General features: G+C 40.0%; 1 protein-coding gene across 1 annotated transcript; it reads right to left on the bottom strand.

The window, feature by feature from the left end:
• Nucleotides 1-1143: 1143 nt before the first annotated feature.
• On the bottom strand, nt 1144-25522 carry cfap251 (cilia and flagella associated protein 251). Its single transcript, XM_088336503.1, has 21 exons — nt 25267-25522; nt 23099-23253; nt 22667-22807; nt 21444-21553; nt 21255-21363; nt 19757-19837; nt 19605-19682; nt 19316-19357; nt 17486-17757; nt 16981-17157; nt 16669-16919; nt 14965-15116; nt 11879-12040; nt 9697-9881; nt 8399-8513; nt 8170-8333; nt 6411-6501; nt 4391-4534; nt 2568-2799; nt 1398-1505; nt 1144-1322 (listed from the first exon to the last, which is right to left on the bottom strand). Exons 2-21 carry the CDS (start codon nt 23246-23248, stop codon nt 1165-1167), a joined length of 2922 nt encoding a protein of 973 aa, XP_088192629.1. The 5' UTR covers nt 23249-23253; nt 25267-25522; the 3' UTR covers nt 1144-1164.
• Between the last annotated feature and the right edge of the window lie 590 nt (nt 25523-26112).

Consider the following 26112-nt stretch of genomic DNA (forward strand, 5'->3'; position numbering starts at 1 on the left):
GCATAAACAGATGAGGTGGGACAATCTATGCACACTGGTTGTACTTTGCATAAATCTGCCGTTTATGGAAGAGTGGATAGAATAAAGCTCTTGATACCTTCAATTGGACCGTTTGGCGTTTGCAAGATTGGACATTTTTGTCTGAATGCAAAGTATTACGTTTGGCGTAAGAGTAACACTGCACATCACCCTAAAAACACCATCCTCACTGTTAACCACGGTGGTATAATGCTGCCACCACCATGGTTGACAGTGAGGACATCAGGGTAGCTTTTCTGCAGCAGGAACTGGAAATATTATTAAAAGTTTATGGGAAGTTGGATGAAGGCAAATACAAGGCCATTCTAGCAGAAAATCTGTTGGAGTAGGGGCGCAAGTTCACCTTCAGTTAGCACAACGACCCTAAACATAAAGCAAAATCTACAATACAATGCTTTAAAACTGACAATATAAAGGTGTTAGAACGGCCAAATTTCCAGACCTCAACCCTACAGAGCACCTGTGGAAAGATCTGAAAAAGGCTGCGCACAAATGAGGAAGACTCAGCAAATATTTGTTTTCGAGGTGTGCAAAACTTATAGAAACATACCCAAAAAGACATGTGGCTGTGATCCCAGCTAAAAGGTTATTGTACAAAGTATTAACTCAAAAGGGGACCAATACCAGCTCAGTAGCCTAGATGGTAAGGCGCCCGCTTTGAGACTGGGAGGTCGGTGGTTCGCGCCCCGGCCGAGTCATTCCTAAGACTTAAAAAGTGGTCGGCGGTGCCCTCTGTTGGCTGCGGCTGCACCGGCTCGCTACAACGGGTCAGGTGCAATCGACATTTCGTTCTGTGTACATTGTTACACAGAATGACAATACAAGGAAATTATTATTATTATTATTATATTTCTGCAATGCTTCTTTTACATTTTTTTTTGTTAGCACAATATAAAATGTTGGGATAAGTTTGTTTTTACCTGTAAATTTGAAACCTGAACTATGGTAATAAGTCAAAAAGTTCTTGGGGGACAATACTTTCACAAGGCACCGTATTTTCATGACTAAGCATAAAATGAAGAAGATAAATGCACATGTCCTATCATCGATCACACCAAATCCTTTGTTATTGTAGTGTGCAATACTGATGAATACTAATTGCAATCTTTTTGTATTAGTTTGAATTTAATCATCATCAAGCTGTTGCTCTGTTGGTTTTTTCTTGACTGCAACAGATGCAGATGAGCTCGATGTTGATGGGAGGCCCAGGATGTGATGAGTGAACACCTCCATTGATATCTTCTCGGGGATGACGTTTTCCAGAGAGTATTCCTGGCTCTTGTCTGAATAAAACGCACATGCATCACAAAAAGTATTTATGAAAATAAAACAATACAGTTGCCTCATACTGTACATACTGTCAGTCTTAAAGAAGTCCGTCTCAGGGACGTCTTCGTCTTTGACTTCAAAGAGGCCTAACAGTGTGGTGAAACACTCTGCTAGCTCATCTTCTGTCATGGCTTCCCCTGTTTCATGATACAGCTAAATTCAGTTTTTCTAGTGGTGGCATGGTACTCATCATCACAATCATGATGCAATGGACCCTTGGAATACAACATTAATCGATTCTAAGGTGGGGATGGCAAACCGTCGTATGGTCGAGATAGAATACATAGTAATTAGCTTACGCGTCCCAAAATCCTAGTTACCTAAAAACATCAAAATTGAATATACATATTGAACATTAATAACAAAATAGTATCTTGTAATTATGACTTATATGTGATTATATATATATATATACATATAAGTATAAGTGTATAAGGAATAGTTTTCTCATTAAATAAAATGAATAAATATATCTTCAAAGGAAAAACGAAATTGTATTTATATTTAGTGTGTTGTCACTTGAGCTGGTGCAGTGGAGTTAGTGGGTAGATGCAGAGGAAGGACAAAACAGTGGATTCAAATTCAATCTTATTTAAAAACGTCCACTTGTGAGGCTTGTCAAGCCCTCAGAAGACTTTGTTGTTTTAATTGCCAACTTTTTCTTATTATTGACCCGATCGTCGGTTGGTTACAGCCATATTCATTTACAAGGGTGATGACACATGTGCCTTCTTCGTAGTACTTGCTAATCTCAAGCTTCGTTTCCATTGTTATCATGTTTTTACCACAACAAAAAAAATATTTCAACTCACTAACTCGGAGAGTCTTGAAAAAGCACACGAGATTCGGCAATGGAAAGAGACAGAAAGCGAGCGTTGTGGGAGGTAATTCGCCCGATACCGTCATGATGCCATGCTACGAACTCGTAGTAGACCAGAATCCTCTCTGATGTCGACCAGTATCAGACAGGTCTCTTGCAAGGCAATACATATGAAAACTGCAGTTTTGGGGCACGCAAACTAAATTGTTGTTGATTTCGTATGGTGGGGAAAATTACGTAACCAGGGGCCGAAAAAGATCTAACGTGAAAAAGTCATAAAGAAGGAATGCTGTTATTCAAGGCTCTACTGTATTCTACGTTTTGGTTCATATGCTAATGAGGATACCTCCTGGTTAAAAACTCATTTTGTATTGCGTACCTCGGACCTGCAAAAGCTCCAGCATCTGGTCCCTGTGCAGAACGGGCTCTCCTCCCGTCCCCCCAGGCTCACCAAGAACCTCAAAAGCTGTGGCAAGCTCGTCTGCCGAGATGCCGAAAGCCGGCCGGTGGTTGACGTAGAGTTTTATGAGTTCCTCCAGGTTGATATCTGTGATGTATTCTCCCGTTTCGGCTAACTTGCCCAACTTCACCTCGTTGAGCATATCTTCGACCTGTTTAAAATAACACAGTAAAGCAAAGCTCATTCAAATCATTGCAGATGGACCAATCAATGAAAACTTGATATAATGGAAAATAGTGTCAAGTCTATACAATGCCGAGCGAAAGTATCCCCCCAAGAACCTTTTGTCATTTTGCCATGTTTCATGCTTCAAACTTAATGCTAAAAAACTGAAAATATTTTCTAAGAATTAAAAACATGTCAGACAAAATTGTGGAATAGAACCAAACTATTTCAGCATTTTATATTGTATTCACAACAAAAAACTGAAAAGTAGGTGTTGCAAAACTATTGGCTCCCTGTTCTCCCAGCTTAGCAATGTAGTCCAGTCACATTTGTTTGTATGTCACTTAATCACAAAATGTCTCAAAGGACTGCAAAGGCCACAATTGCACCATTGCCTGACCTGAAAACAAAATGTGGACAAGGAAAAAGGAAACCCGATGACTTCAAACAGAGTGCACGTGTGTGTAACTTTCAGTTTCAATGCATAGGCTCTGTGATGGTCTCAGAGGTCACAGAGGAGAACAAACAGCATTATGAAGACCAAAGAACACACCAGGTAGGATAAACTTATGGGAAAGTTCAAATCAGAAATGGGCTACAACCAGGGTTGGGTAGGGTTACTTTAACTTGATTACTTTCAATTACTTTTGGATTACACCAATACCAAATATGCTAATAAAAGACAAAAGAAACTAAATATGAATAAAATTACAAAATTTTCGGCAGGCTTGGGGAGTAATGGAACACATGGAACGGCAAAAATGATGTTGGTATGCTGTTTGAATTTATTTTCATTTTGTTTCTGTCGCATTTTATGTTAGTTTTGCCGGAGATCAAAGAGATCAAAGCCAGGAGAGAAATCTTACCACGTGTTGTGAGTCATAATTTTATTCATATTTGGTTTCTTTTGTCTTTTATTAGCATATTTGGTATTGGAGTAATCCAAAAGTAATTTAAAGTAATCAAGTTAAAGTAATCCTACCCAACCCTGGCTACAACAGTAGTTAGCAATATTTGCACATCTTCTGGAGCACTGTGAAAGCAATAATATCAAAGAGGAGAGAGTATAAGACAACTGCAAACCTACCTGGGCCTAGCCTTCCCTCTAAATGTCCGGCTCAAACAAGGAGAATACTAATTAGAGAAGCAACCAAGAGGCCCATGATGGATTTGGATGACCTACAGGTGAGGTGGGACAGTATGTTCATAAGACAACTATTAGTCATACTCTGCATAATTATACCCTATATGGGAGATTAGCAGGAGGAAAGCTCTTTCTGGGAAAAAAATACCATGGTGGCTGCAAGAAGCCACATGGGAGCCCATATAATACGTGGGACGAAGTGCTATGGTCAGATGAGACCACAATTTAACTTTTTGGGCTGAATGAAAAGTGTTACGTTTTGTGTAAGAGTAAAACTGCACATCCCTCTTAAAACAGCACCCCACTGTCAAACATGGTGGTGGCAGCATCATGCTCTCGGGTTGCTTTTCTTCAGGATGGACTGGAAAGATTGTTGGAGTTGATACTTTCGCTAGACACTGCAAATAATCATCAACATTACTACAGAGCACACCTCTTCTTCTGTAGGGAAGTAGGCCAAAGCACGCATTAGTGAAGGTAATTCTGTCAGAGGAATTTTGGGAGACAGAAGCCTTGTTTCCATGGAACACAGGCCTTGATTGTGAATTTGACAGTAATAGAAAAAGTCTTCGATTTCCTACAAAAGAAAAACATCACAGTCATAATCGACAACTTTTGTAACTGTTTTGCTGCTGAAAGAAATTCTGAATGAATCGAATCAAATTCTTAAAATTTGATTCGATTCATTTGATGAATTAGAAATCAACTGACTTTAATTCCGATGGCGGGAAGTCGATATATTCATTGAAATATGCAAAAAAATCTGTTTTATAATATTTCAGTGGAAATCAGGCTTACAATATATTTTCAATTCTACTAGATTATTAATTACCATAGAAATTCCCTTAGTTTATTACAGTTTACCAAAATATCTTTCTTATAGAATAAAGTTTAATTTTGAAGCAGTGAATTTCAATTCCACCTCTAATTCCAATCGAAATGACAAATCTTCCTTCGGCCACTTCCGTTCAAAATTATTTCCAAATTCAAGAACTTGCATTGGGATCTAGCTTTCATTCTCAATTAAATTGTACATTTTGTCCAGCCTAGATATGCTTTTTATTTTATTGATTTTTTATTTTTTAGCCTTTTTCGAGCCAAGTCACAATAATAATCGAAAAGAACTATTCAGGTATAGTCTACATAGAAAGGGTTAAAAATACAGGTAAATCATTCCTGGCTCGAATTTAATATTTCAATCTGACCAGGGCATGCTATAATGCAGCCCAAGCTGAAAATATAAATTTGATCTCATAAATGTTTCTTGAGTAGAAATTATTATTATGGTGGCTGTGGCTCTGGAGGTTGAAAGAATAATTTCGGTAACTAATTTGTGTCACCCCGCGACCCTACTGAGGATAAGCGGTACAGCTAATGAGATGAGATGAAAATTTGTGTCAAGCTTGCCATGGCGCCCAATTGGCCCTGCCCGTGTGGCGCCAGCTGCCGCTCGTTGACAGATTGGCTTTCCTTCTATTTAAGCTCAGTGCTCTCAATCTCTTTTTGTCTGTCCGTCAACGAACCTCTGCCCCGCAAGACATGGGTTTTTACTCGGTCCTGTTTCCTGTTGGCATTTCCTTTCCGGTATTGTTCCTGTTTATTTTGTCCTGTTTAATATCAGTTTCCAGTTTCATTCCCGTCTAGTTTGTCCTGTTTAATTTCGATATCCTGTTTTTGTTCCCGTTTATTTTGTCCTGTTTAATTTTGATATCCTGTTTTGATATCATTCCTTCCTGTCCGATATCTGCTCGGGCAAATGGTATCGATTTCGTCGCCCTCTGGCTTCCTGTCATTCCACGCCAGACTGCTTCTTAACGTGCATGACTGCCCCTTTTTCCCGTAAAATAAAAGCTTGTGTGAGAAACGTCACGCATCTGGGTCCTTATCCTGTTCTGGTTCATGACAGTTTGACTGAAAAAATGTATTTTACATATTCTTAACATATGTCTTAAATTAGATTAAATTTCCCAAAAAGAAACTTGAAATGAGCAAAATCATTTGTAGCTCTTCAAAAATAACTATATTTCTTACTTTTTTATATTAAAAAAAATGTGAAAACTCAATGACAAAAAAAAATATTCTTTCAGTAGATTGAGACTCTTTTGGGGCACCTCAAATTCAAACTCACATATTAGCAACCAAAATAAGTTACCGGTATGACCTACCAAGCAGATACTTATAAAAATAGTGATCTACTGCCATCTATAGGTATAAAAAATATTGCAGTAACTCTGCTGATCACTGTAAGACCGCGAAGATTCCTTGATAATGGCAATCCTTTTCAGGAATAATTATGTATGAGATGCAAATGGCCATTTTCTTGCAGCACACCAAACAAAGTCTTGGCCACACTGATTGAAACCCTGCTGTATGCGCTGTAAATCTTATTGCAAGTTACGCTTTAAGTTTCGATCCATCCCTAAATCAATTTCATCATGACATTTTATACTCACCCTGTAGAATTCTCCATTCCTCCCTCCTTCTAAAAGACTGTAATATGGTTCTAAATCCTTTCCTCCCAAAGCTGCTGCACCCTCCAGAGCACTGAACTCAACGTAAAAAATAAGAAAAGGTTAGAAATTCATATTGCATGTGATATATCTTCAGATAAAATTTTCTAAACTAACTAAATACACAGTGCCTAGCGAAAGTATTGCCCCCACCACAACCTTTTGTCATATTGCTACATTTCAGGCTTCAAACCTATGATGGAAAGTAGCTGTTGCAGAACTATGGGGCCCCTCTTCTCTCAGCTTGGCCAGCTGACTCCAGAAGTTCCCTGAAGACTTCTGAATGATCACATGTCGACTCAAATGACTAACACAGGCAGAGTGCAGCTATGTCATAGTTTAAATGCATCTGCTCTTTGATGGGCTCAGAGGTGGTACTTGAGAACAGACAGCATTATGAAGACAAAACACACCAGGCATGTTCGGGATAAAGCTTTGGGAAAGTTTAAAGCAAGAATGGGATACAAGATTTCGCATAATTTACGCATCTGCCGTAGCACTGTGCGAGCATTTATATCACAAAGAGGAAAACATAAAACCTACCAAGACCTGACCTTCCCTCTAATCCTTTGGCCCAAACAAGGAAAAAACTAATCATAGAAGCAACAAAGACACTCATTAACAACACCCCTAAACATCAAGCAAAATCTACAATGAAATGGTTCAAAACTACAGTATAAATAGGTTGGAATGGCCAAAACTTTAATCCCATAGAGAATTTGTCGAAAGATCTGAAAAAAATGCAGTGATAAATTTATCACTCTAGGCGTCATTAGCTCAGGAGTTAGAGCGCTCGTCTTGGGATCAAGAGATCGCAGGTTCGATTCCTGGCTCCTCCGTGTTATATATCGAGGTGTCCTTGGGCAAGACACTGAATCCCTAATGCCCCCAATAAGCCGGTAGGCGCCTTGCATGGCTGACTCCCTATTGGTGTGTGAGTGTGTGTGTGAATGGGTAAATGTGAAGCACGTTGTAAAGCGCTTTGAGAGGTATTCATCGACTTGAAAAGCGCTATCTAAATGCAGACCATTTACCATTTACCATCACTATCAAAAGAACGGGCAAGTATTTCATTTTAAAGATGTGCAAAACTTATAGTGACATACCCAAAAAGACTTCTGGCTGTGATCGCAGCAAAAGGAGGTTGTACAAAGTATTAGCTGATACCGGTGCGCAACACCATCAGAGGGCACATTGGACCCTACAAAGAACTGTTGTCAACTGTGCGCTGATGGAAACCTCAATGGTATGGTCACGACACAAGGTCATCGGGATTGACCAAGATAATTCTTCAGGGCACAGTCCAAGGGGGCAGGAGGAGAGGAAGACCAAAAAAGAACTGGGCCGACAATATCAAGGAAGGGACTGGTGCCAACTTTGCCACGACCCAAGAACAGGCCAGGGACTGTCAACAGTGGAGTAGGCTGTCCAGAGTTGAGTCCTTATTGGTGCCCCAATGACTCATGTGGTTAACCGGGGGGCCAATATTTTTGCAACACCTACTTTACAATGATTTAATTGTTAGCACAGTGTAAAATGTTGAGTACATTCAGTTTTCTTTCACGATTGTGTCTCACATGTTGTTGATTCTTATGATATAGTAAAGTTTTTCATTTATAGGTTTGAAGCCTGAAATATAGCTGTCAAAAAGTTATTAGTGGGCCAATACTTATACAAGGCACTGTATTTCCACAAGGATTACCTATAGCTTATTTGCCAGGACAGGACTGTGCAGTCAGGACCGCCTGCAGTGAATAAAAATTGTCCGTCGTGGGAGTAAGCAAAGGTGGACACACCAGTGGGATGGCAAAGCACCGCTTGGGATTTGAAGGGGTTGCCGTCGAGTGGCAAGATCTGAAGACCAATCTGCAGGACAGACGAGAAGGTTTTGGGCCATGAAAAGCGCAGTAGTACACGTTTCCTGGAGTTACCTTGTCATCTGTGATGTACGCCATGTAATACGAGACATCTGTGTTTTCGGAGGACGTGGGTAGAATTCCGATTTTCTTCACGGAGCTCCCGTATGTGGGGCCGAGAAGGGTCTTTCTGGGGAAGTTGGTCAGACACAAGCATGTGCATTTTCGATTTAATATTGCCTGCCTTATATACTGTCAACTCAAATTGTGATTGACTTGTAGTTATTTGGAGTTATTTGGTTGGGGTTTGTTTTTCAGAAGACAATTTCCTGACAGGAAGCAAACAATTGACATTTTTAATCTGCTGATTTGGAATATCTTTTATATATGAGCATGCATTTTTAACAGTTTATTTATTAATAATTAAATACACTACTATTGTCAACCTCAATCTAAACTACTTAAACATCGGGAATTGTGTGAATGTGTGTGTTTGTATGTGACTTATAACTTCTGAAATAGCTCAACTGATTTATGTGAAAAGTCGCACGGTGATACTTTAGACCTCTGCGAGCGTCTTTAGCTATTTTTTTGTTTCAAGGCAACGCCAATAATTCACCACAAAATCGATAAACACCTGCTTTCGTGTGGTGTGCTCTCATGAGGTCTATATCCCCCTCTGGCGGCCGAATTGGGTAATGTGGCTCCCGACCACCGACCACTCCATGCAGCTGAATCCGATCTTCCATCGGTCCGACAATGCCTAGCCATTTTGCTTGATATTGGTAATTTGTTGTCCTTTCCTTATTCCCTTTCAGCTTCTTCTCTCTATTATTATTATTATTATTATTATTATTACTATTCACATTTACAATTACAATTACCTCCCTCTTCAAAACATCAATATATTCAGAGGACTACTTTCATTTTCCTACCTTGTATTGCATAAAATTGACAGCCATTTTCTATTTTAGAATTTCCAATGGTTTTTTTTTTAACATTTACCAACCACTGTGGGACGAATACGTCTTTTATTTACTGTACATAAAGGGAAATATTTCCAAGATGAATTCAACATAAAATAACTTTTAGTTCTATCTATTTGTAGTTATTATCCAATTCGGACCATCAGTTTTTATTCAAATGAGTGATTATTTAAAATTTTAACTCATGTTTTTATTGAGTTTTCATAAATTTTCATTGAAATTAAATATGGTCAATATAGATGCAATTTCTTTTATCAAAGCTTATTGTTATCAAATATTTGTTGTTTCGGATTTCAATTAAAGGAATAGTTTTCTTATTCTTAGCACAGATCAGCAAATGTATTTAATGGGGAAAGGTAGCAGTGATGTTTATTTTTTTAATTTTACCTGCACGTCTTGGAAGTGCTGTTGAAAAGCTTCATCTTGTATTGGTCCGAGGAGACTACTAAAAACTCCTCGGCACTCAGTGGCGGGTACCAGGTCATGCACTTGGGAATTGCACTCTGCTCGAGGCGCTTGGCGCTCAGAATGACCACCTGGCCCACCTCACTGCTCTCCACATCGTACTCCACCTGAGAGTTGTGCAATACATGAAATATACAGTGACTTGGGGGCGTCAGTAGCTCAGGAGGTAGAGCGCTCGTCTTGGGATCAAGGGATCCCAGTTCGTATCCCGGCTCGTCCGTGTTACATGTCGAAGTGTCCTTGGGTAAGACATTGAACCCCTAATACCCCCAATAAGCAGGTTAGCGCCTTACATCGCTGCAAGGCCGCTATTGGGAAATGTGGAGCACATTGTAAAGCGCTTTGGGAAGTCATTGACTTGAAAAGCGCTATATAAATGCAGATCATTTCATTTCATTTCACTATTTGGCCCCCTTGAAGTTTGTGACCTTTTGCCACATTTCAGACTTCAAACATCAAGATATAAAACTAATTTCTTGTGACGCATCAACAATAAGTGTGACACAATCATGAAGTGGAACACACTTTATTGGATATTTTAAATCTTTTTAACAAATGAAAGACGAAAAAGTGGGTGTGCAAAATTATTCAGCCCCTTTATTTTCAGTGCAGCAAACTCTGTCCAGAAGTTCAGTGAGGATCTCTGAATGATTCAATGTTCATCTAAATGACTAACGATGATAAATGGAATTCACCTGTGTTCACCAAAAAACATATCAAGATGTTACAATGGCCTGTGTGTGTAATCAAGTCTCTGTATAAATGCACCCACACTGTGATAGTCTCAGAGGTCTGTTTAAAGCGCAGAGAGCATCATGAAGAACAAGGAACACACCAGGCAGGTCCAAGATACTGTTGTGGAGAAGATTAAAGCTGGATTCGGATACAAAAAGAATTCCCAAGCTTTAAACATCCCAAGGAGCACTGTGCAAGCAATAATTTTGAAATGGAAGGAGTATCAGACCACTGAAAATCGACCCAGATCGGGCTGTCCCCCTTAACTTTCAGCTCATAAAAGGAAAAAACTGATCAGAGATGCAGCCAAGAGGCCCATGATCACTTTGGATGAACTGCAGAGGTCTAAAGCTGAAGTGGGAGAATCTTTCCATAGGACAACAATCAGTCGTATACTGCACAAATCTGTCTTTTATGGAAGAGTGGTAATAAAGAAGCCATTTCTTAAAGATATCCATAAAAAGTGTCACCTGGGAGACACACCAAACATGTGGAAGAAGTTGCTCTGGTCAGATTAGACCAAAATCGAACTTTTTGGCAACATTGCAAGACGTTATGTTTGGCATAAAAGCGGCACAGCTCATCACCCTCAACACACCATCCCCACAGTCAAACATGGTGGTGGCAGCATCATGGTTTGGGCCTGCTTTTCTTCAGCAGGGACAGGGGAAGATGGTTAAAATTGATGGGAAGATGGATGGAGCCAAACCCAGGACCATTCTGGAAAAAAACCTGATGAAGTCCGCAAAAGACCTGAAACTGGGACGGAGATTTGTCTTTTAACAAGACAATGATCCAAAACATTAAGCAAAAGCTACAATGGAATGGTTCACCAAAAAACATATCAAGATGTTACAATGGCCAGGTCAAAGTCCAGACCTCAATCCAATTGAGAATCTGTGGAAAGAACTGAAAACTACTGTTCACAAAGGCTTTCCATCTAACCTCACTGTCTGTTTTGCATGGAGGAACTGGCAAAAATATTAGTTTCTTGATGTGCAAAACTGATAGAGACATACCCCGAGCGACTTGCAGCTGTAATTGCAGCAAAAGGTGGCGCTACAAAGTATTAACTCAATGGGGCTGAATCCTTTTGCACACCCACTTTTTTGTTTTTTATTTGTTAAAAAAACTTAAAATATCCAATAAAGCGTGTTCCACTTAATGATTGTGTCCCACTTATTGTTGATTCGTCACAAGAAATTAAATTTTATATCTTTATGTTGGAAGTCTGAAATGTGGCAAAAGGTCACAAAGTTCAAGGGGGTCAAATAGTTTCGCAAGCCGCTGTATGAAATCCAACCAATTATATTTTAGACAACTCTATGAAATGATTTAAAAAAACGTCAGCGTCAAACAAAAAACTCACCAGTAGGCGGTCCACACCCAGTGTGAACAACCTGGGCTTGGAACTGTCGTGGTGAACCCCAAAGAGAAGGTCTGTAATTGGTTTATAGTGCGAGCGGTACCGCCCCAAGTAGATCCACTGAGACGACTGCATGCGAAATAACGTCACTGCCTTCCCCACATCCTGATCGAAACAAACATCAATTTAAATACTTTTAAATGCCCATGTTGGGAATAACGCTGTTACAATATTTTTTCAGTAACAGGTAATCTGACTCATTACTTTTTCCGCTGTTACATGCCGCCATCGTTACTGACAGTCAAAAGGGGTGCGTTACTTTGGCTGCAGAACGCCAGATTTTGCAGGGGAGTCAGATTTAGGCACAACACCTGCACAGGACAAAGACTACGAACCTTCCCGTTGTGTCCTGCGAAGGGCTCTCTCCCGGGGAAGCCTTACGAATCCAACTCAATCCACTCAGACTCGCTCTCTCTTTCTTTCTTGGTCCTCTCTCCTTCTTTGCCTCTCCTTTTCTCTCTTCCCCCTTTAAACTCTTTTCTCTCATTTTCACTGTCCCTCTCTTTCCTACTCTCTCCCCACCTCTCACTCTCTTTTCCCCCTTTTGCGTTTTACTCTGTCTGTCTTTCTCTCTTTCGATCTGTCCCTCTCTTTCTCTCGCTTCTACTCTCCTCTCTCTGTTCTTCTTAGGGCGGGCGACATCGTGAGCAACCCTGGCCCCCAGTCCAAATGCCAGTGGTGCTTTCGAACCATTCGCTGCGACCACACCCCAATCACCTGTACTACCTGCCCACGGGGCTTCCATAAATCATGCACCGGCCTGTCCGAACGTACTAAGGACTTCAGAGGCTTCGTATGCTTGGTTTGCTTCGGTCACACCCCGTCAGGCCTGGTGGCACAGGACAGTCGCAGCCCCATCTCCTTCGGAGAACTACGGAACCTCCCACAAGCGAGTCTAGCGCTACTGAGGATTACCTTGGGCGCCTTGAGTGACTCAACAACAACAACAACACCTGCTACCAAGCCCTGCGACTGGCTGGTAACCGGTTCAGGGTGTCCCCTGCCCACTGCCCGAATAGCTGGGATGGGCTGCAGTACCCCCGCGATCCTACTGAGGATAAGCGGTGCAGATAATGGATGGATGGATGGATGGATGGATGGACCTGGTTCCCACTTGTGTTGAAACAGTCATACATATTACTTTGAAGTAATGCCATTATTGTTATTGTTATTATTTTGGGAAATGAATGATGAACAGAGTTTACGTGAGATAATACGGAATGCAATGTGAGATGCTAATAGATGAGACAAGCCAGGAATAAATGAGAGAATAAACAAGATATGAGGTTACATTTGATAAACTCAAACCAACGACAGTAGTCGCGAGAGCTGAAGAATATGACAGAATTTGTGATACAGGACTGTCTCAGAAAATTAGAATATTGTGATAAAGTTCTTTATTTTCTGTAATGCAATTAAAAAAACAAAAATGTCATACATTCTGGATTCATTACACATCAACTGAACTATTTCAAGCCTTTTATTATTTGAATATTGCTGATTTTGGCTTACAGCTGAAAAAAACTCAAAAATCCTATCTCAAAATATTAGAATACTTCCTCAGACCAAGTAAAAAAATAATTTTATAACAGCAAAACTAAATCAAACATTTGAAAATGTCCATTGATGCACTCAGTACTTGGTTGGGAATCCTTTTGCACGGATTACTGCATCAATCCGGCGTGGCATGGAGGCAATCAGCCTGTGGCATTGCTGAGGTGTTATTGATGCCCAGGATGCTTCGATAGCGGCCTTCAGCTCATTTGCATTTGTAGGTCTGGTGTCTTTCATCTTCTTCTTAACTATACCCCACAAATTCTCGATGGGGTTCAGGTCAGGGGAATTAGCAGGCCAATCAAGGACAGTGATGCCATGGTCAGTGCACCAGTTACTGGTGGTTTTGGCACTGTGGGCAGGTGCCAGATCATGCTGGAAAATGAAATCCTCATCTCCATAGAGCTTTTCAGCAGATGGAAGCATGTAGTGCTCTAAAATCTCTTGGTACACAGTTGCATTTACTCTGGACTTGATGAAACACAGTGGACCAACACCAGCAGCTGACATGGCTCCCCAAACCATTGCTGACTGTGGGAACTTCACACTGGATTTCAAGCAACTTGGATTTTGCTCCTCTCCAGCCTTTCTCCAGACTCTGGCGCGTTGACTTCCAAATGAAATGCAAAACTTGCTTTCGTCTGAAAAGAGGACTTTGGACCACTCTGCAACTGTCCAGTGCTTCTTCTCCATAGCCCAAGTCAGACGCTTCTTCCGTTGTCTTGAGTTCAGAAGTGGCTTGACCATGGGAATACGGCTATTGTAGCCCATTTCCCGGACACGTCTGTGAACTGTGGCTTTTGATACCTGGACTCCAGCTTCAGCCCACTGTCTTTGAAGCTCCCCCAAATTCTGGAAGCGGATCTTCTTCACAATTTTGTTAAGGCTGCGGTCATCTCTCTTGGTTGTGCAGTGTTTCCGGCCACATTTTTCCCTTCCAACAGACTTTTTGTGGATATGCTTTGAAACTGCACTCTGTGAACAGCCTGCTCTTTGAGAAATTTCTTTTTGTGTCTTACCCTCCTGATGGAGGGTATCAATGATGGTCCTCTGGACAGCAGTCAGATCAGCAGTCTTCCCCATACTTGTGATTTAGTTTACTGAACCAAGCTGAGTGTTTTTAAGACTCAGGAAACCCTCGCAAGGTGTTTCGAGTTAATTAGATGATTCAGGTGATTAGTTGAATAGCCTACTTGTATACTTTTTCATGATATTCTAATATTTTGAGATAGGATTTTTGAGTTTTCTTAAGCTGTAAGCCAAATTCAGCAATATTAAAATAATAAAAGGCTTGAAATAGTTCAGTTGATGTGTGATGAATCCAGAATGTATGACATTTTTGTTTTTTTAATTGCATTACAGAAAATAAAGAACTTTATCACAATATTCTAATTTTCTGAGACAGTCCTGTATAAGACCACACGAGGTTATTGTAAGGCTTAAAGAAAATCCCAGAATTAAACAATTCAACTTACCGCTGTGGCCAAGTAGCGAGAATCATGAGAAAAGCTCATGTGGCTGATGCTGTCCGGGGCATAATCAAAACACTCCTTGGGATCGCTTTGTAAAGTGTCGAAGTCCAAAAAGTGAACAGCTCCGCTCGCAAACCCGACCGCCAGGTAGCGTCCTAATCAGAACAAACCAAACCGGATTATTTTTCTCCGAATGATTGTTTTTCCTTCTGCAAACTGCTGAATTGAACACAACTACCGATGTTACCTTTATAGTTAACAGCTCTGTGTTGTATGTTCTGTTATTTTTAGTTCGTAACGTTTCAAAATCCCTTCGTTTTCAAGCAAACGGAGAGCAAATGATGAATCACCCGTCATACACCAACAAATAGAAACAAAAACAAAACAAAAAACACGGGAGTGAGCATAGTGTAAACTCCCATTCCTTCTACCTAAAGTGTTCCGTACCAAACAGCTTTGCTAAAAAAATGAAAGTAGATAGGCATGGTGGAAAATAAGGCATTAACACATATAATGAAGAACATAAGTGTTTGAACAACCTGCGATCTAGCTATTTCTCCCACTTAGAAATCTTGGAAGGGTCTGAAATTTTCATCGTAGGTGCACGACCACAGTGAGACTCCTAGGGGTGGAACATATTATGTCACGAACCGGTTCAAGCAGGGGACCCAAATGCGTAACGTTTCACACAATGCGTTATTAAGGGATCGGGGAAGTCAGGGCGAAAGGAAGAAAGACACCAATCTGGTGCTCGCTGGGCAAAAGGAGCGGGAAGCCCTCGCGAACGAAGCGCGGTCGGAGATTGGAATAAATCGGGCAGCCGGGACGGGAGACGGAGCGTGGTCCGAGATCGATACAGGAAACGGAACCAGGCAGGATATGGGTAGCCAGGACATACAAACGGAGCTTGGATCGGAGATTGATACAGGAAACAGAATCAGGATACGGGTAGCTGGTATAGGAGAACGGAGCTTGGATCGGGGATAAATACAGGAAAAAGAATCAGAATACGAGTAGCCGGGACAGGAGAACGGAGCTTGGATCGGGAACAATACAGGAAACAGGAGCCAGAGTCAAAAGTGCTTGCATTGCATGCGCTGAGGTTCGCAGACGGACTTACCAGGAGCGAACGAGAATGACGTGCCTAAATAGGAGGAGGACTATTTAAGGGAACGAGTGGCAGCTGGGGCTGAACGAGTGAGCGCAGATGAGGGAAATTGGCAAATCATGTCACATTAGGTTCGAAGAAAGGGGGGCTTTCGGGAGTGCTGGAGAGAGACTTCATGCTCATCCCTGGAGGTTTTTTTGAATTTCTTATTTGTCAGTGGAGCATAAATATGCATAAATATGAAAAAGAAGAGTTTATTTGAGCGCGTCTAAGAAATGCATGAACAAGCACGCAAATCATGTGTTTCTCTGTCGCCATCTCCTGGCCTAAAGTCATGATTTAAGCCTTACGTTTTCTAATCCCGCACCCCACCTTTTATTAGAGAAACTATTTAAATTTAAATTTTTTAAGGACATCTCAAACGACGCATCCCCTCCTTTGAGTCAACTAAACTGAGCTTTAACAAAACAAAACCAAATGAAAGAACAAAAAGATACTCACGTTATTATTTGTCTTGCTAGTGAGATGAACATGGGCAACAATAACATAGTACTTATCAAAGCTATGAAAAAATATCTGAAAAGATTTTCCATTCTCACCATGAGGGTCAACAGTGACACACTGGATTTCTTTCTCTTTCTCCAAGACTGTCTTTCGAAGGGTCTTTTTCTCCTGGTAGTCCCAAACCTTTAAGGCGCCGTTGCAATTTCCCATGACCACGGCCGGCAGTTTGGGATGGCAGGCCACAGCGTGAACCGGGTCACAGTTCTCCTGCAGTAGAACCCTCCAAGTGCTTCTTTCCACGTTCACGTAAACAACCGTGGAGGTACATGAGGACACCACAAAGTTCCTGCAAATTGTGACAAAGTATAAAAAGGGTTATTTGACAAAAGAAGATTGGGAGTGTATACCTTCCGAGAACCGGCTTAGTATCCAAGGTGCCGTCTTCCATGTATTCCCGTTCAAACTCTTTGGAAAAGGAAATAGAGACGATGGAGTCCAGGTTCAATACAGTGAACCAGGTGAGGAGAAGCATGTTTTCATCGTAAAAGTTGATGTGGCCTCTCGTGTCTCCAGTCACAATGCAGCTGCCATGAGAAAAAAAACAAAAGTAATATGGGTCTTTTCTTATCAATAAGCGTTCAACTTCCTGCATCGTATTTTCTAACTATTTCTTATGAGAGCTTCTCAATTGTTAAGAGTAGCTATGCAGGCATAAAAAACAAGCAAATTGTGAGTGAATAAGTTAAGTTAAAATGTTTATAACTGGATCAGAATAGTCGAAGGAAGATTCCAATTAATGCTCTCAGCTTCGACTAAGTCAGAGACGACTGATCATAAGACAAAATAGAACAGTAATTCAAATGCATTTCTGCATAGTGCACTTGTATATCAACTCAAAAGGTGAGTACATACTTATCTATAACAGTTAACACAGTAATCGGATGCTCCTGAAGAGAGATGATCTTCACGTGGTCTCGGCTCAGCCTTTGGTTGGAGTCCAAGTCTGGCGTGAGCTCCCAGACCATGATGACGCCCGCCCTGGACGGGGTTATAATCCGCAAATCTCGCCAATGAAAAACGGATGGGCTCAAAGGCCCGCCGGCTAGTTTGGAGATGTCGCAAAATTCGGGCGTGGAATGAGGAAAGAGAGACGCGTTCAGTTCCAGGGTGGCTGCGTCACCAAGCTTACCAGATGTAAAAAATACAAACATTTGTCATTAATATATAGATTATGAGGATAGGTGGATGAGTGAGGATACCAGGTATCAGGATAACGGCCTCTTTTAGGCTGGGCCAATGTACAGAGGGAAAGCCGCAGTTGCCGTCGGAATAGTTCTTTTAAAGCTAATGCCGTTGCAGGGCGAATGTTGCAACTACTGAAGCCTAAATTTCACAGTAAACATTAAACTGCGCCTCACACTTGGCAAGATGGTGGTCGGAGATGGCATTGGTATACGGTAACACTGTAACATTCGAGGTTCTTATAGAATAATATCAAATGTTCAGGTATTGTATATTGAGAGTAATTACAACTTTTGATTGCCCATGTCCCACTATATTTGTAAACTTTATACTTGATAAATATCGTTGACAATATCCGTGTATTATTTGTTATTGCAACATCCGTTGCAGCCTTGTCATCCTGGATGGGGATTACCTTGTGTCCCTTCTCAAGGTTTCTTCACTTACCTCATGTTGAGGTTTTGAGTTTTTCCTTGCCCTCATGTAGGTTTTAGATCAGGGGATGGTGTAATAATAGTCCGTAGTTTACAATAGTCTGTGGTCTGTGCAGCCCTTTGACACTCCTTGTGATAAAGGGCTATACAAATAAACATGACTTGACTTGACTTTGTAAGAATCGGTATTGACAACGAAAGCCAATCCTAGTATTGTCTGCTTTCTCGTAGCTGTTTAACATTCAGGAAATGTAAATTAAAAAAAGGATGTATAGTGCCTTAAAAGAGAGACATGGAACTAGGAACTATTTTACTAGCTGCCACTATCTCCTGGCTTGTGTCATCAATGCAGCCTCAGTCAGCTCGTTCATGATGTATCTGCAATTACGTGTATTTCTTAGATGTGCTCCAATGAAAATGTATTTTTTCATCTTTTATGGCGTTGGAGTTTGGACTGTACTTGAAGAAGAACATTTAGTCTCAGTATGTGATATCAGTTTTAATGACTTCTCAATATTTGAGTGTCTGTGTTGGTATCGTTTTGATCAAATTTGGTACATAACATCCCTAATAAACAGCACTACATATTACAATTTTCAATAACAACAAAATAGAATGTAGTTATAATCCAAAGAAAAATAAAGAGGGAGAGAGAGAGAGAGAAAGAAAGAAAGAGAGAAAGAAAGAAAGAAAGAAAGAAAGAAAGAAAGAAAGAAAGAAAGAAAGAAAGAAAGAAAGAAAGAAAGAAAGAAAGAAAGAAAGAAAGAAAGAAAAAAAGAAAGAAAGAAAGAAAGAAAAAGAAAGAAAGAAAGAAAGAAAGAAAGAAAAAAAGAAAGAAAGAAAGAAGGAAAGAAGGAAAGAAAGAAAGAAAGAAAGAAGGAAAGAAAGAAAGAAAGAAAGAAAGAAAGAAAGAAAGAAAGAAAGAAAGAAAGAAAGACAGAAAGACAGAAAGAAAGAAAGACAAAGTGGATGAGAAAGAGAAAGATAAAGAGAAAGGAATAGAGAAAGAAAGAGATGGATAGAGAGGAAGAGAGAGCATAACAGGCACGGTACACTGACAACTTACCTTAATAACCTTTAGTGGGACGTATTGCAAACCTCTTTGTGCCTGAAACAATAAAAAGTGTATATTTTAAGAATATTTTGTCCCTATCACATATACATATCCATTATTTGTCAATGTTTTATTAGTTTAAATGATTTTTAAATGTATATATTTAAGGCATGAATATTACATAGATATAGATTTTTTTCACATGACAGTGATAGCTAGTAGAGCACAACTAGAAGATCAACATCGCTGTTTGTTTTCGTAACACCATATTTTTAAAATAATTTTAAAGATTTGTACTTACTGTGCTGTAAAACAATACTTGGCTTTCACTGCTGCTTAGCAGCTGTGTGGTATCTTTTGGGTTAAAAATGATGTGATTCTGGAAAACAAGGCCATATTACAGTATGTTTTGAAATTGTGTACAAGCTTGTCATTCAATTCAATGTTATTTACTTGGTAACCGTATTCAGGGCTGAGTTCTGTGACCCAAAGTGGTTCATTGATGTCGTTGGTCCAATCCCAGATGCACACACACTGTTGGAAACAATAATGGATCACTAGAAGTAAAAACTATCAGGTCCAATAATTGTTAGATTATAGTTTTGGGTGATGGGGGAAAATATAGCAGGAGAGAGACACAGAGTTAGGCAACCACGCTGATGTCCTCATCTTTACACACCTTTATTAAAGTGACAGTGTGTAATAATTCGCCCCTAGAGGTCATTGCAGTTTAGAATGGAGCTGAAGCTTGTGCATTCAACAAGGATTTGTCTACCCAACAATTTGTAAGCTTACATCCATATTTTCATGCATGAACAAGGATACATTTTAATCAGTCACAGGACATTAAAGTTGTTGTTAATTCCAGGAAGCGACAACAAAGATATATTAGGAACAAACATATGTTTGCTTGCATGACCAGCTGTGGACAAAACAAGCTTTATTTACATTGAGCTGCCAACAGTAACGACCGCAGTCTACTGGTAACGAGGCTAGAGAAGGAAATAGTACAAAAAAAGTAAACGCTTACAAATGGCAGATGCCTGAGTGACAGTATTCGGAGACACACATGCAAGGCTCAGGTGTGGAATGAAGGTGCCAAAAGCACGACAGGGACAAGCTACCGTTACAAAATGGTCATTTGGACTTTCGTAGTAGTAAGATGGCGGCCGATATGTCAGCTTTTTCAAAGGGTGAAACGTAATTTTAAATGTTCATACCTACGAGTTTTTAAAACAAATCATTGTAATGAGATAGTACATGTGTTTTTGTCTATAGTGTCACGAACATAACAAACAGGGGACCCAAATGCATAACGTTCACACGATCACTTTATTAAGGAATCTGAGGAATCCGAAAGGGAGGAGTAAACAGCGATCTGGTGCTCGCTAGGCAGGTGAAACGGGAAGCCTTCGCGGACGGTGAGAGGTGGCGAGGCGGATAGCCGGGGCCAGAGAGCAGAGCGTGATCGTGGATCGGAATAAGTTGGGTAGCCGGTGTAGGAGAACTAAGCGTGGTCGGGATCGGAAGCAAGTAAGGAAACCGGGAACAATCGGGAAGCCAGGGGCAGGGGATCTATACCAGGAATCAGGGGAAGGAATCAGGCAGGAAGACGAGGTGGGTAGGATGCAGGAACAGGAGGGAATCAAAACGGGGGCCAGAGTCAAAAGTGCTTGCCTTGCATGTGCTGAGGTTCGCTGACCGACTGACGAAGAGTGATCGGAAAGGAAGCGCTTAAATAGGGAGAGGGATAATTAGGAAACGAGAGGCAGCTGGGGCTGAAGGAGTAAGCGCAGGTGTTGGTAATCAGCGGGTAATTGACAGGATTGTGACATATGTATTTGAATCAATAGTGTCTTATCTGAATAAATGCAGTTGTTTTGGTTCTACTGTATAATACACACTGGGACTTTACTTTTACAGTACTAGAAAGAAACCATTTTTCACTCACTTGATCTCTTTCCTTCCCGAGTGTCACCAATTGTTTGGCATCCCCTGAAAACCCGACAGCAATAACTCCGCCATTGGGATGGCAGTCAAACAGCGTGTGTACAGGAATCCTGAAATTTGGCATATTAAAACAGTATTGTATAATATCACCAAAGATTAAATTGGACTTCTTTAGCAATGCAGAATATACCCAGAATACGAATCCCACAGTATGACAGTGCTTTTCTCATTCTGGTCCGCCGTTGCGACCCAGCGGCGGTCTTCGCTGACACACATGCACGAAATAGGGGAGCTGTGACCCTGGAAAACATTACAGCAACCTGTTATTGTACATGTGTGCTTGTTTAACCAGGGTTAGGGTGTTTGGGTTAGTCTTAGGGTCAGGATCAGAGGTTTAGGGTTAGTAGGGTTTAAGATTAGGTTTATAATTAGATTACCACGATCGTCATGTGCTGATCCTGAAAATCTTTAACAACTTTGGGTGGAAATGAGCTAATTACTTGAAGCTTTCTACGGGTTTAGGGCTAGGGGTTAGGGTTAAAGGTTAGGTGTTGGGTTGAAAGGTTCAACATGGGGGGAGGGGGGGCTGGGGTGTTGTGTTGTAGGGTTTTGGTTTGTAGGGTTAGGGTTTAGGAGTAGGGTTAGGTATAATGTGAGAGTACTATGATCGGTACGGGCCAATCATCAAAAACTTTAATAACTTTGGATAGGAATGCACAGCAGATTTAAACCTTTCTCCAGGTTTAGGGTCAGGGTTAAGGTTTAGGGTTAATAGTTAGGGTAGAGGGTAAAGGTTTGGGGTTTGTATTTGTAGGGTTAGGGTTTGTAGGGTTAGGGTTTGGTATATTGTGAGAGTACTATGATTGGTACGGGCCAATCTTAAAAAACTTTAATAACTTTGGATGGGAATGAGCTACAGATTTAAACCTTTGTACAGGTTGAGGGTTGGGGTTAAGGTTTAGGTTTAATAGTTAGAGTAAAGGGTTAAGGTTTGGAGTAAGGATTTAGGAGTAGGGTTAGGTATATAGATATTACAGTGATTGGCACGTGCAGATCCTCAAAAACGTAAATGACTTTAGATAGGAATGAGCAACAGCCTTCAAACTTTGAACAGGTTTAGGGTTAACATTTTGGGGTTAAGTTCAAGGGCTAGGGTTTAGGGTTAGGCAGAGGGGTTAGGGCGTTAAGGTTAGTAGGGTTAGGGTTTGGGGTGACGGTTTAGGGGTAGTTATAGCACCATGATCGGCACGTGTCAGATCCTCAAAAACCTTAAAAACGTTGGATGGGACACAGCTAGAGGCTCTTAGATGTTTAGGGTTAAGGGTTTCACGTTAAGGTTGAGGGTTATGGGTTGGGGCATTAGGGTTAGGGTTGGGGTTAAGGGGTGAGAATTGTTTCTGGGTTTATTTTTACCTGGAGCAAGTGCTGGGCTTTGGTGGTGTGGTTGTAAAGTATCCCGACGTGAGCTCCGGCGTAAAGGAAAACGAGCTGAGCTTGGTCTTGGAGAACGTACACGGGAAGAGAGGAATTCACTCCAGAAACCCAATCCAGTGACTAAATGATGGGTGGACAGAGAGAGTATACTTGATCGTACTTTTTGCAAAGGGTTACCTTAAATAGTCAATATTGTAGTTTATTGTGATGCATTGCAAAAGTTGGTTAGATGCCCTCTAAGACATCAGAAGCACTAGAAATAAAAGAGACTGTTGATTTAGCTCAAGTGCGTTGAACGAAGATGTCATTTCGAGTCAAAATGATGTTGGAGTCAACGATCATCCATCAAAATAAATCTCTATGTCTACTACGTCAATTTATCTTGTTGTACCTTATAACGAACTTACTTACCAGTGCATGAGTTTGACTGCGTCTATTCTCTTGTGAAAAAAGGGTTTCTTTGGTTGCGGTGTAGACTTGAGACTCACTGCTTAGCCTCAGTTTGTCAATGTCACTTAAATGATTTTTCTCCTGGCTTTCTGAACCCTGTTCTTCAGACATTTTGCCTGCCAGACAAAAGGAATTCAACATCATTAAAAAAAGAGAAAACTTAGTTGTTATGTAGTGATATTACAAATACATTAAGGACAAATCTGAGTTTAAAAAAAATACCCGTGTCAATATTTAACAGTAAAAATGAGTAAAATTCTGACATTGGACATTTTTTCATGTTTCATTAATCTGATTGTTTTTTCGGTTATTTTAACACAGGCTAGTATTAACTCATTCTATGCCATTAAGTATAAATATGTTGTCAGAAACATTGTTTCTGAGTGCATAAACGTAAACATGTTTTATATATATATATATATATATATATATATATATATATATATATATATATATATATATATATATATATATATATATTTATATTGCCCTGCAATTGGCTGGCAACCAGTTCAGGGTGTCCCCTGCCCACTGCCCGATGATTGCTGGGATGGGCTCCAGCACCCCCGCGACCCTACTGAGGATAAGCGGTGTAGCTAATGAGAGGACATATATATATATATATATATATATATATATATATATATATAAAATCTCAGTCAACATATCTTTGTGTATCAAATTGTCTTAATACCTCCTGTGTGGGTTCAAATCCAGCTACTTCCTGTGCGGAGTTTGCACGTTCTCCCCGTGCTTGCGTGGGTTTCCTCCGGGCACTCCGGTTTCCCCCCACATTCCAAAGACGTGCATTTCAGGTGGATTGGCCGGTCCAAATTGTCACTAGGTGTGAGTAAGCGTGCGAGTTGTCTGTCCCTGTGTGCCCTGCGATTGGCTGGCAACCAGTTCAGGGTGTCCCCTGCCTGCCCACTGCCCGATATTTACTGGGATGGGCATGGTATATATATATATATATATATATATATATATATATATATATATATATATATATATATATATATATATATATATATATATATATATATATATATATATATATATATATATATATATATATATATATATATATATATATATATATATATATTATAAATAGTTTGGTGCTGGTCATCGGTAAGTATCAAGCCTCTGGGAATTATTTCAGAATGATAAATCACCTTTAGATGGCAGGAGTGGCTTTGATCAGATCTTTGTCCACACATTGCAAAAGCCCTTCCTAGTCTTACTTCCTCTATCTGGCGCATCGGATTATGCTGGAAGCCGCATATGACGAGTAGGCGTAGTGAAGCAGTGTGGTGAGAGTCACAAAATATGAACGAATAGTAATAGGCAGTTAACTCTCAACAGAGCTTTTTCCTTTCAAAAAAGATGAAAAAGTCCCATTGTCATCATGTAGTCAGAGAGCGATGACGTTTCGAAAACCTCCGCCCAAGGGAGCTCAATCGCCATGGTGACCAAATTCGTGTGATCTCTTCACCTGAAACATCGGGTGGTCATGCATTGTTCATGCATCGTTCATGTATCAGTTCAGTGCTCTTGCAATAAAAAGTTATTTTGCAAGTAAAGTGCCCTTGTGTTCATGGAAACAATTGTTTAGATATTGGAGGTATCACAGATTCAAAAAAAGCAAAAAAGGACCAAGTGAAAGTTTTGTTTGAAATGCTTCCTTTTACACAAAGCTGTTTTTTCTCAAGTTTTCTTGGAAACAAGTATTTCCAAGAAACTTAGCAATGTTCGTCTGATGTTTACTAAACAATGGTAAAAGCTAAAAAATGGTTTTTTTTCTAATATATTAGGGTTTAAGCTTTCCTTTGATATGTCCTGTGCCTATATAGCTAGAAAACGTAATTTTGTCTGTAGGCCTTGAAGATTGAGTTGAAATGGCAAAAAGTGGCTGGCTGGTCTTCCAATTTGAGAAAACAATTTGACATTGAATGAGTTAACAGAGGAAAATTATGACACCAGGGTTTTTTTCTCGTTTAATTAATCGGATTAAGATGTTTTAGGTTATTTTAGCATAAGCTCATATCATTAAATAAACTTTTGAAAAAATGTAACTTTAACATATAATTTTGTTGTCTTCCATGTTTTTAAACTGCCCATTTTCTTACCAGTAAGTGAAGAATAAGTGAAGCTCCAAAGGAAATAATATATAATGTTATTTAAGACGTTGAAAACTATCGGTAACAATCATGTCAAAATAGAATTGTGAGGATGATCGCATTGTTTGTCATAAATGTTCAATTACTGCATTGAGTTGTTCAATTGAGGTGGATCTCAAGCGATAAATGTTAATTACTTATACTTTGTATTATTAAATCAAAAGCACCAAGCTTCAGAAATGGTAAAGTTGTTGTCTCCGAGTCATTATCGTTGCCTAGCGACCATACCACCAAACACTCGACACGCTGTTCATTTTTTTTTCAAAATAAAGTAATGACAGATTAATGCTTGATTTTTACTATTCAAAATCTCATTCAATATGTTTTTATTTGACTATTTAAACAATATATAGGTTTTTAAATCGAATTAGAGAGTAGTGGAGTGGAGTGTTTCTTTAAAGTGATACACTGGTACATTATTCTGAAACTTATATTATATTGTTGACGTTTTACACCATTCCTCCACCATAATACAGTAAATGGTTTAAACTTGTCGGTCATTTAATTCTCGATCCGCTCAATCTGAATGTGTCATATCATATAACTTTTAGATATATGTAATGTCATCTCGCCAAAATGTGTGCGAGGGTTGTGTGATGCTATCCCGTTGTGACGTTTATTCCACACTGTCCATCCAGATGCAAGGTTACGCTACTTTACAATATGATTGAAGTAAAAACAGAAAGAAAAAGGCAGATCTTATTTATCATGGTCAAGTTCCCTTGGCTGTCTCAACTCTTTTTGCGTTACAATATTCATTAAACAAAATTACAATTTCACGAGAATTACATACCT

The sequence above is a fragment of the Urocampus carinirostris genome, chromosome 5, assembly GCF_059441175.1.
Source record: "Urocampus carinirostris isolate Australia breed hairy pipefish chromosome 5, RoL_Ucar_1.0, whole genome shotgun sequence".
Lineage (NCBI taxonomy): Eukaryota > Metazoa > Chordata > Actinopteri > Syngnathiformes > Syngnathidae > Urocampus > Urocampus carinirostris.